The sequence below is a fragment of the Hydra viridissima genome, unplaced genomic scaffold (genome assembly GCF_058129835.1).
Source record: "Hydra viridissima isolate aposymbiotic clone 2 unplaced genomic scaffold, HvirCarnegie_v1 scaffold_10, whole genome shotgun sequence".
Lineage (NCBI taxonomy): Eukaryota > Metazoa > Cnidaria > Hydrozoa > Anthoathecata > Hydridae > Hydra > Hydra viridissima.
The window spans coordinates 14,569,827-14,581,838 of record NW_028324309.1 but is presented as its reverse complement, the minus strand read 5'-3'; the positions used below and the strand labels follow the sequence as shown (position 1 = coordinate 14,581,838).

Below are 12,012 nucleotides of genomic sequence, written 5' to 3'. Positions count from 1 at the left end.
ACTGGCAAAAAGTGAACTGGTAACTGGCAAAAAGTGAACTGGTAACTGGCAAAAAGTGAACTGGTAACTGGCAAAAAAAGAAAAAAATTAAATTTCAACTTTAACAGAAAAAAAAAAAAAAAAACTTTTAATAACAATTGACTTATATCAAAAACCATGTTTGTTTCCATTCCCCATGAAATTTTGTTCAGAAAGGAATAGTTTGTCAACGTCTGTCAATGACACCAACTAATGATCTGGAGGAGAAAATTAACACACTGGATAAGTATCGTAATTAGGTTGATAAAAATTTATTTTTAATCTTAATGTAAAATAATAGTTTCCAACAAAAAGTAAATTCCTTAAAATTAATATAATAAAATACTCCTTAAAATTAACGTAATAAAATATTCCGTAAGTGAAGGCTTGATAATGGAGTTAATAGTTCTAATGGCAAATGAACAATTTTAGTGTAAATTGTTACTGCTTTTATTGTAAATAGTATTAAAGAATATTAAACATTATGTCTAACAATAAATACGGCAAAATTATTTATTGGGTAAGACTTTATTTATTGTGTAAGGACTTTATTTGGAGCATTAGGTTGTTTTCATAAGGTAAGTAAAATTAAATAACAAAAATTAAAATTAAGTTAGGTTTATTTTAAACTTTTTGGGTGAAATAAACTGAACTTGATTATAATTAATTAAAAAAATTAATTATAAAAGTTATACAATTCTTAAGTTTTTATATATAATGCCTTTTAAAAAAAGTAGTAAATAATGAAAAAGCTCACATTAAATGAAATAATGAACAAAATTTGAATATTTTTAAAATTTTTATGTTAAAAAACTACAATAATTACCGGAAAATTTATTCAACTTTAAGCAATAAAAATCAGCTGTTTACTGTTTCATATAGAAGTGATTTTCTTAAACTGATCATGTTGAAAAAAATGGCGAAAAAAAGCGTTTCGGAAGGCTTCTTGTTTTTCTTTAACTTAAAATTAGAATGCTTTGCATTAGTCAAAGAACAAAGAGGATACCAATTATCTTTATTTTAAGCGATTAACTTTCATAATCTGCAACAATAAATAACAAAAAAAGATGTGGAAGTGTGTGGGTGTGTAGGGGGGGGGGGGGGAAGGGGAGGAGCATTAAAGTGTACTAAAGCCACTATAAATATACTTCACTTACATAAAACCTAAGCTTAACACCTTCATATCCTTCACCTTGTAAATTTTTACCAGTTTTATTTTCTTTCACCTTTTAATTTGTCACCAGTTTTATTTTACTGATAACAGGTCACAATAACTAGTTCTTCTTCCTACTTCAAGACATTTAGGATCCTTAAAGCTTACATGTTGCCTTAATGATCAAGGCTGACATGTTACCTTTAAAAACTCATTATTTTTGGATTATAATTTCAATTTTGCAGAAACAGTATTCTTTTTACCATTTTTTATTTGCTATGTTTAGGTCATAATACTTTCTAGATTATCCCCGCTTTAAAACGGTAATGAAAAAAATACGAAATAAAACGGTAATGAAAATAAAACGGTGAAATAAAAAAAAAATAAAACAAAATAAAACGGTAATGAAAGAAGTACTCCCGGTTAAGCAGGATAATTAAATTACATAGAAAAAAATTGTGCGGCCTCGCCTGGAAACTCGATTGTTCAAAAAAAAAAAAGAAAAGAAAAAGTAGTCCCGTTTGACCTGGACGGGTCTATTCTCTCATGTAATCAAAATATCTTCTAATAAGAAAGACAGCCCCATTCAAAACAATACCGTCCAGCATTAACGGGACTATTTCATTCACTTATTTAGATGTCATTGAAACTTACATTATCTTAACCCGTATGTACAAGAAAGGGTTCTTACATGCAGTACTTCTTTGGATCTACAACTAATTGGGAAGAAGGTTTGAAGGGATTTCCTTCAGTAAATTCTATTTTACAGATTTTTAAGGTTTTGGGGAGGCATAATCATTTTATAGATTTTTTTAATTAGATAACTCATACAAGTATTCGAGGAATGTCTTAGGTCATTATTTTCTAGAAAAAGGAATGGTAATCCAACTTCCCGAAGAAACAGCATGACTTTTAAAGTATCCAAATGTTTTAGTCTATTCATCTTATTTTAGTATATCACAAGCAATATTTCAGCTAAAAAAACCCGCACCATAAGAAAAAACTCGCTTTTTCAAGACTTTTTTTAAGGAAATAATTTTTTTTTCCTAGAGAAGTCTTATTCTGGCCCACTGTACAACATTTCATTAAAAAATTCGAATAAAACATAAACGATGTAAAAAGTAAACAGAGGAGATTCTTTAATCAACTTTCTAATGAGTGAGCTGATAAAACATGTTCGTTTTTATTTTACGGAGAAGGAAGACGAGAAAAAAACAAAACAATAAATTTAAAATAAATTAATTTAAAACCTCTATGGTATATATTACATTTTCAAATAACATATTAATATACAACACAAAAAATGATAAAATACAGTTACAAAAGGTGATTTATTTAAGACTTGGTTAGCAACTTGTTTGCTCCGTTAAGGTCGCACGCTGGTTGTGTTACTATAGCTGGATCTTTTTTATCGTAAAGTATTTTCTATAAATGAAAACGGAACAGATTACAACGATAACAGAAATTGTGATGGTTTATTTATCAACATTCTTACTTATACCGTTTATAGATTATATCATCCGCAGATAGATCGGTATATAGATTTCTATTTTACTAGCGATCGTAAGATAACATAAAAAATATGTGATTATCATTTAAAAAAGCAAGTTAATAACCTTTTTACACTGTGCATTTTTGCTTCCATTTAAGCCTAACTTATCAGCATTAGTAGTTTTACTTGCAGCAGGAACAAAACCGAGATCTCCTGCTCTGTAATGTGAAAATGAGGGAGGAGAATTTAAAGATGCGGTTGTTAGGGACGATAACATAATAAAACTGTTCGGTACGGAAGATTGCCGATAATTCAGCAATTAGTAATAAGCATATGTGATTAACTGCTATATACAACTGATTAATTGCTTAACGATTAATCAGTTGTTTATAGCATTTTTAACGATTAATTAGTTTTATGTAGCAATATTTTAAAAATAGATTCCTAAGCAACTTATCTGGTAATGTTTGATGATAAATTCAAAATTTAACCTGCAGCAAAGAAAATGTTAGAAGCTTGCATGAAAAAACTTATATACTGTTCATTGAAAAAAATAAACCTCCTCATAGATTGTGATGTAAAGAACTGTTTTGCTTTTATGCACTTTCTATTTTTAGACAGGTCAGGCAGCTCAAACCCAAACCCCAATTTAGCAGCTAAATTAAGAATCTCAATTAAGTTAAATAACACATTGGCTCTCAATTGTTCATCTGTTGTATAGGTACCATCTTCAAGTGAATCATGCTAGAAATTTATTAAGAGTAAAAGAAAAAATATTTTCAATTGATAAAATTAACAAGCATTTGATAAGTTGATATTTTTTTAAATTATAGAAAACAAAAGAAAAAAAAAAACAGACATCTGCTAAGTATTTTCTAACCTGAAGAGAATGCTTGATAACCTCACAAGCATTGGTCAGCACACCAACTAAATATTCTTTATCTTCAGTCAAACATTTGTTATCTGATTGTAACTTTTCTTGTTTTTCCATCAAAACTGTATTATCTTTGAGCAACAAAGTAAACTGATTCTTTTGATTCTCCAACTGCTCAATTAACTCCTTATATTTAGTTTTAAGTTCTATATGCTCTTTCTCTGTGAAGTCAAACTGTTGTAACAAAACATCTTGTTCTTTAGCTTTTTCAGTCAGTATACGAATAACCTGTAGCAGAGTACAATAGCAATCTAGCTTTATGTAGTAAATCTATACAAGCATACACATGCACATACATAGAAGAATAAAGTCCCAAAAAAGACCTTGTTATAAAAAAAAATGAAAAAGGTTTTTAAAAAAGAACACCTTTAAGTTTGAAATATTCTTTGTAATCAGCTCCTTCTCTGTATTCTCAAATATATTTAGCTGCTCTTTCTGCTTTTTTAATCTTAGTTTCAAATCATCATTTTCTGAAATAAGTTCTACAGCTTGATCTGACATTTTAACTAGCTGAGAATTTATTACCACATTCTCACGAATAGTTCGTTTTGTTGTGTCAGCCATTTGTTTGTTAGACACTTCACGAAACTCTGACGCAACATTGTTAACTCGTAAAACCATCTCTTTTTTTAACCTAGAAAGATTTGAAAAGAAAAAGAAAAAGAAAAAGAAACAATTATTTTTATCAACTTTTCAAAGAAATATTAACATCAATTTACAAGAACAAGCAACACAGATGCTGCTATGCTTTACAAAATGAATGGTGTATTGTACATAACAAACTTTGAATAAGCAGCTTTTTTGAGAGACAATAAGAATACACAAAAAAATGCAAAATATAAATTATTTTTTATAATATAGTATGATTACCTATCTTTATCCATAACTGCTTTTCGTTCAATTTGATATAATTCTTCGTTGTATTTTTGTTCTTGCATGCGAATTAATTCATCTTTTTCTGCAATGCTTTTAAGAATATCTTCTTTTTGCACTCTAAAATCATCTAAGGCAGCAAGCTTTCCAGTAAGAATCATGTTTTCTGAAATTAATTGATCCTTAACATCTTGCATAGTTTCTTTTAAATTCAACAAATTTTGCTCATAATTTTGTTTTTCTAAAACTGCCTGCTTTTCTAAGAATTCTATTTTTTTTTTAAAACCTTCTAGTTCTGCAGATTTTTCCTCTAGCTGTATTTTTAAGAAAGACACTATATCTTCTTTATCTTGAGTTTGTTTTACAAAATTTTCTTCAACTTCTTTATTGCGTAAATCTAAAGTATCACATTTTTCTTGGTAACGAGAAATCTTCTTTTCTAAATCACAAATCTGTACCAAAAAGAACTCCTTTGAAATATCACGGAAAACACTTTCAAGTTTGGCTGAGGATGGCTTAGGAACATTACTTGCTGCAATCTTTTTTGCATTTTTCTTTTTCTCACTACCTTTTTTTTTAACCATTTCGTATCAGTGAACTTTTAAATGTTCAATGTAACATTCAATATTATGTAAATGCATAATCTTGACCAATGCAGATACCAGTATTTTCTTTTAAAAGATAGGTATTATATATACATATATATATATATATATATATATATATATATATATATATACATATATATATATATATCTGTGTGTGTCACATCTATTACTTTAAGAAAGATAAAGGGAAGATATAGCTTAGCATTTAGATATTTTTACTATATATGCAGACATGTAAAGATTATTCTATTTCATAAATTACCATCCAAAATATCATAGAGAATTAGATATTTTAATAGTAGCAATCGTTAAATACAATTAAGTTATATCTGACTTTGGTTTTATGGCAAGAAAAAAGGTAAATGAGTAAAATGGAAAATTCAATAAACATTTCTTACAAATTATATTTTTAGATAAACAGTTTAATAAAATATTTCATCGAGTCATCAAGTTTTGTCTAATAAAATAAAACTGTTATAAACTGCCATCACATTTTGAACCATATTTATTTACAATCATCTCGCGGTCCCGCACAAAGGTTAGTCTCGCTGGCTCCTAAACTCAAGAGCGTTTTTTTGTGCATAAATCCTTACTTAATGTACAAATTCTTAGATAAAACGTGCTCCCAAGAATAATTATTAAAATATGATTAATTCGATTGTGAAATTATCGTTTACCAAAGATCTAAGAGAGCATTCTTATAAGGAAATAAGGATCGGAACGAAGTAAATGATTACACACACACACACACAAAAAAAGAAATTTAAAAACACTCATATTTAAAAAAATGATAATGATTAAAAAACCATATAAATTTAAGATCTCTGTAAAATTTCCCCGAAAAACTTCCTCATATTGATGATTGTACAAAAATATTTTTTAAGTCACAAAGAGTATTACCTCAAAACTTTATCTGATGTTAACGAATAGATAACATTGAGTTAATAGTTGTGGGCTACAGTGGGCCCCAGCAACGGACCAAACTGGAGAAAACAAATCGCGCTCAATCAGTCAAAAGATTTTCCGAAACATTCCCAATGTCCTAATTAACCGGATTTAAGGCATCTGATTTTTTTCAAATCTGCGTATAAAGAAACGCATGAAATTTTACATGGTTGATACTGTGCAAGATTTTAACAAACCAAAAATATCATTTTCTAAAACATCAAAAACTGGAAATAATCCAAGTTTTCTTAATTTTACGTCTTTAAAATTGTGTTTAACAATTGAAGTTCTAAAAAGTAAAAGACTGCCATTTTAGAGAACAACAATTAAATTGATAAAATTACCTTCAAAAGGTCTCTTGTAAATTTTACACGTGAAATGAGGTGTCCAGGGCTTCGCTTGATAGGCATTCCGAAATAAACTTTATAATTCACACGCGTTGACAGATGCGGCTACTAAATGTCACTGATCAGTGATAACAACACGGATATTTTGGTTTAAAGCAGCGATACTTTTATATCTCTATAGATAATAAGTAAATAGTTCAAAAAGATTCCAAAAAGTTCTAGAAAAATCTAGAACATTTTAAATGCTTTCGGAGAGTTCTCACAATTCCAAAAAATAATATGGAATTTTAATCAGCACTGCATTTGAATCACTAACATTTTAGAAAAAAAAAAAATTTCAAAATTTCTTTTTCAAAATCAAAGGGTTTTTTTGAACAGTGGTCTTTTTCTATTCACTTTAGGAATAAGCATGGCTGCCGAGAGGGGTGGGGGTGGGGTGGGTGGGTGGGATGGGTGGGTAAGGAAATAGGAAAACAACTTAAAACTAACGATGTAATTTGCTTCAGAAAACTGTAGAGAAATATTTTGCAGGTCTTCAATATGGTTTGCCTCAATTTCACTCTTGAATTAGAGTAATCGAGTACTGCTTGCATTCATCCTATAAGTTGAATGTAAGTTAAGTATTACTCATTATGAAAAAATGCATACAAGAGGAGATCAAAAATTGTTTTGGTGAATTTATCGATGAAATTAAGATTAAAGTACTAAATCTTGTAGTCCTGGTATTTTAAACGATGGTAAAACAACTTGCATATTTTAAACGATGGTAAAACAACTTGCATACTATTTTCAGTCTGAAATAATTATGGCTGAAATTTCAGCCACAACTATATCAGACCATTAGCTTTTGAAAAAAACAAGTTACTTTCCAAGCATTTTCTTCAATTAAAGCTGATGTTTTTGAAAAGTAGTTTTGAAGTAATATATTATTGTTCATTTTAATTTATTTTTAATTCATTTTTTACTGTGCGTGTAAAATCTCGAGAATTGAAAACTGTTCCTCTTACTTTGAAGAGATTCTTTGGAGAGACTATAGGCCGGGTGAATAAAAATGAGCAATTGCTTTTACTCAGTAATTGGTCAGCTTTACGTGAATAAAAACTTCAACAACTTTTCTTTAGTTTTTATTCACGTAAAATTGAGCAATTACTGAGTAAATTGCTTACCTTTACGCGAATAAAAGTATGAGGAAAACTGCTTAAGTGTTTTATTCACGTAAACCAGACCAATTACTGAGAAAAGTAATTGCTCATTTTTATTCATCCGGCCTTATATATTTAAACTTGTACAAAATAGAAGAGTAGTGCCTAATCTGCTCCACAAACAGAATATATAATATAAAAGAGGTCTGTGGAGAGCACGCATCAATAAGCTAACCATTAACAACAATAACAATAGTTAAGTTACAAATTAAGCATGGGAATTTCGGCCTTCGAAATCGACGAAATTAAACGAAATTCGTGTTTCAATTTCGGATCGAAATTGAGAACGAAATTTCGATTTTTTGGATTGTTTAATTTCGCGAAAAAATTTCGTATAATTTTGGGTCATTGAAAGTAACGAAATTGACACGAAATTAAACATAAGTTTTAATTTCGAAATTCGTGAATTTGTAATGTTTAAAAATTTCGTCTTTCGAAATTCAATATAAATTTCGATACGAAATTGAAACACGAATTTCGTTTAATTTCGTCGATTTCGAAGGCCGAAATTCCCATGCTTATTATAAATACCACATTTAACTGAACCCACTTACAATAATTAGATAATTATTGTCACTTTCAACATGCTCTTTTACAATAATCAAGTTATTACTGTCACTTTTAACAGTGCGAATTTCTAACAATAACTATGTTTGTTGAAGTTAGCTCATTTGCTTTTCAAATTTTTATCTGAGGCACTGCATGCCACATGTGGCATGCCACATGTATGCATAACCTTTTGGGCATCAGATTGTTGACATAACAACATCGCCCATCGGAACGCTTTCTGATAACTCACAAGAAACTTGCCAAAAAGATTTCAAACGTTATTGTGAAAATTTTACTCGTAAATGTAATCTTACCAAGTCGTATAAAATCATACAAAGTCGTACAAAGTCCAATTACGACTAACAATGTATAAATAATGCTTATTTGACCCAACTGTTGGTATATTGGGTAGATCAACAAGACCAATAACAAAAAAAAAAAAAAATTACTAGGTAATCATGAAATTCTCCAAGAATCAACAGAGCTGAAGATTAATATTACTATTTTCATAATTATTATCCTTGACTAAGATATATGTGCAATTTTCTAATTAATTTTTGTGAGGTATGAAACATCGCAGTACAACAGTTTATAACTGTACAAAATGCACTGCTGCTATACAATTCAGGTGTACCTAGCAACTGAAAAAAAAATCAGTTACACCGCTAGATGTGCAATAAGTCAGTAAAAAAAAGTGAAGCGATGGATAACGTTATAGCATTTGTAGTGTCCTCCAGGAACTTATTTGCGTAGACTATTTTTAAGACGGCCCGAATTTACGGCTTCTTGTTGTTAAGTGTAAATATGTCGAACAAGCTTATAATTATTTTGAGTAATAGCGTTGATAAGCATCGCATTTTATATTTTATAAAATCTTTAGCTAAATAAATCACTTTTAAGATTCTGTAGCGTTGTAAAAATTGAACAGAAGTTTTATTTTTATATGAAAACTGATGCTCTTGGAGTACGGCATAATTATGCCGTTAATAATTATAATTAATTATCATAATTATGCCTAAACGTTAATCTACAGTTAATTTACTCAAAGTTATAGTGGACCTCAAAATGTTTTTCATCATAAAAATAAAAAAGTAAAAAAAAAAAAAAAGCGCGTAGGTGTTTACACTTTTGAAGTTACTATCCAAGTAAAGATTGGATAGTAACTTTAAAAGTGTAAACACCTGTATTTCACAGTTGTTACGTTTTATCCAAGTAACCAAGCAACAACACGTGAAATCAAATTATGTAAATCAGGGAACGACAATTGACTGAAAAAAAGACTGCATGCAAAATGATTGCCAAAGCGTTTAACGTTTTTATTAACTATTTTTATTATTTTATTATAATAAGATAAGACACTTTCAGTTTTCTTTGTTTTTAAGTAGAAAACTAGTAACGAAATTCTCCGGTGTCCTTTTGATATAAATTGAAGAACGCATTTTCACGTCCACAAAAATGTCTACCTGGCTGTAAGCTTTCCGTTTGCTTCCCTTTTCGCTTCACGTATTTTTTTTTCTTTTGTCCCATAATCCTAAACTTAAGCAACTAGTTCTGGAATACTCCTCCTTCAAAAGACAAAACGTGTGAAAAAAGAAACACGTAGATCAATAAACATAAGATTAAATAATGAAGTTCCATAAAAAAAAAATATTAAAAAAATTCATAACTAGCGCAATAGAATTAAGTCAAATAAACATTTATCGTGAAAACTGAAGTTCATCATGTGATATTCTGAAGTAAAACAAGCATCTATCGGATTCACGTGTTTTTACATAGGAGAGAGAATGGTCTTAAGCTTGGTTTCCAATAGTTGTAGAAATGTCGTACAAAAGTCGTGCAGCGTTCGTTTGATTTGTTGTGCGGTAAATTGTTGTGCAACGCAATGTTTCCATTGCATTGAATTAACGCAAAAATCTTTAAAAAAAAACAGTGTAAACAAACAAAAAAAAGCCGTCATAAAAAAAAATCTCACTCTAAATTATCGACTTTTTCTTAAACTTTTAATTTTAAGACGCCGAAAAAGCGTAAAGAAAAGAAAGCAAAAGGTTTGGGTCAGAGAACTATCTAAAATTCGCGTTTAGTTATTTGGTGCAAGAAATGATGCTATTTGATTGGGAACTTTTTTATCGATACTTAAGAATGTCTCCTGACAGACTTGAACACCTTTACTCATTAATTGGATCTACATTAACGAAAAAGTATTGTCCCAGTGGAGAGTCTCTATGTCCATTGCAAAGATTAATTATTACAATTTGATACCTGGCTACAGGAGAATCACAACAAACTCAGTCCTTTTATTTTCGAGTTGGGAGAGCTACAGTTTGTAATATAATCTAAGAAACTTGTTGTGCTATATGGGAAGTTCTCAAAAAAATATTTCTAAGAGCCCCAAATGACATAAAAGAATGGCAAAACATCATTAAAGAGTTTAATCAGAATTGGAACTTTCCACAATGCATAGGAGCTATTGATGGAAAACATGTACGCATTGAGGCTCCTGCAAAATCAGGTTCTTTTTACAGCTACAAAGGATTTTACAGAATGTGTAGTTTTTCACATCAGTTGGTTAATGATAAGCTAGAATGTAATATTTACATTTTTTATTCACATTAGTAGGTTAAACAGAGAGGCTCGATTGTTTCATCTTTATCCGAAAACTCTAATTTGAGAAGAAGTGCTTGTATTTGAACTTCAGCCGAGGCTTTGGAATAGTTTTCTAATCGCTTTAGCTGTGGAATTAATGGTTTCATAAATAATCTTCATCCTGCTCTTCTTCAGTCGGATTTTCAATATTTGAGTAAATCATTTCTAATGTTTTCACTAAAGTTTTGTCAAGTAAATCATCAGAATCTAATTTTTTTCTTTTTCTTTTAGTTATGTTATTAGTATGAATTGTCAATTCACTTGATTCTATTTGCACACAAGAACTAACATAATCGTTTTTTTCAGTCACATCTTCAGATAAATGATTATTTAGCTCCTTGTTCAATGGATGATGAATATTTTCAACTTGCTCACAAACCACCTCAACGTTTTTTCTTCAAATTCGTTGTTTCTAATCTAGAATCATAAGGTGAACAAATATTCGATGTTCTATAAAAGTATTTAGTCAATCGAGCTGAAGAAACTGAGGTGGAACTGAATTCCTTCCAGAACCTGATGGGATATTTCATTTTGATTTCAGCCACCTTTCATAACTACTTCGAATGCTTTTATACTTTTCTTCTGCTTGATTAGCAGAGAAGTTTGACAGACGACCAATTTCCTCCCATGTATTTTTCATTTTCCATTTGTCTTTAAATTCCTTATCAAACTTGTCATACAAAACTGGAAACTTTTGAACTTCATTCATAAATTCTGCATTAGAGATTTTTTTGAACACACAAGATGGAGCCGTCGCCATGCTTTGTAAATTATGGTGTTGTGAATAACGTCTTCAAGATGCAATTAGCGTGTGTGTAGGTGTTAATGTATGTAGTTGTTAATGCATGTATGGTTTTAATGTATTCAATGTGTTAAAATAAGGCGGTTGTACTACTGTGTAAAAGGGGAGTGGGGTTTGTAAATTGTATGATTCGCAGTCGGATGGGAAAAATATTGTCAAGTTCATAAAGAAAGTAATGACTCATTAGTGTCTCAGGGGAGGTTAAAATAATTCCTCACAATGGCGATATTTTGTAAACTTTATTGTTGTACGACAGTTATTGTGTGGTTTCCATTAAAAAATAAGCTGCGCGTTTTAATGGATACCGCAGTGTAAGTTGTAAACATTTTCTAGTGTAAGTTGCGTTGTGCAACTTACACTAGAAAATGTTTCCATTATAAAACAAAGTTGTTGTGCAACTGTTGTACGACATTCCTACAACTATTGGAAACCAAGCTTTAGAATAA

General features: G+C 29.8%; 1 protein-coding gene across 2 annotated transcripts; it reads right to left on the bottom strand.

Moving 5' to 3' along the window:
* Positions 1-2,396: 2,396 nt before the first annotated feature.
* On the bottom strand, positions 2,397-10,676 carry LOC145181873 (cilia- and flagella-associated protein 157-like). Of its 2 annotated transcripts, XM_090100387.1 has the most exons (9): positions 9,585-10,676; positions 6,368-6,545; positions 5,979-6,159; positions 4,468-5,141; positions 3,964-4,231; positions 3,544-3,825; positions 3,223-3,407; positions 2,788-2,932; positions 2,397-2,596 (listed from the first exon to the last, which is right to left on the bottom strand). In XM_090100387.1, the coding sequence occupies exons 4-9, from the start codon at positions 5,052-5,054 to the stop codon at positions 2,507-2,509; spliced, it is 1,557 nt and encodes a 518-aa protein (XP_089956513.1). In that variant the 5' UTR covers positions 5,055-5,141; positions 5,979-6,159; positions 6,368-6,545; positions 9,585-10,676; the 3' UTR covers positions 2,397-2,506. The 2 variants fall into 2 exon arrangements, with proteins under 2 accessions (XP_089956513.1, XP_089956514.1); XM_090100388.1 differs by lacking the exons at positions 5,979-6,159; positions 6,368-6,545; positions 9,585-10,676 and adding an exon at positions 5,477-5,915.
* Between the last annotated feature and the right edge of the window lie 1,336 nt (positions 10,677-12,012).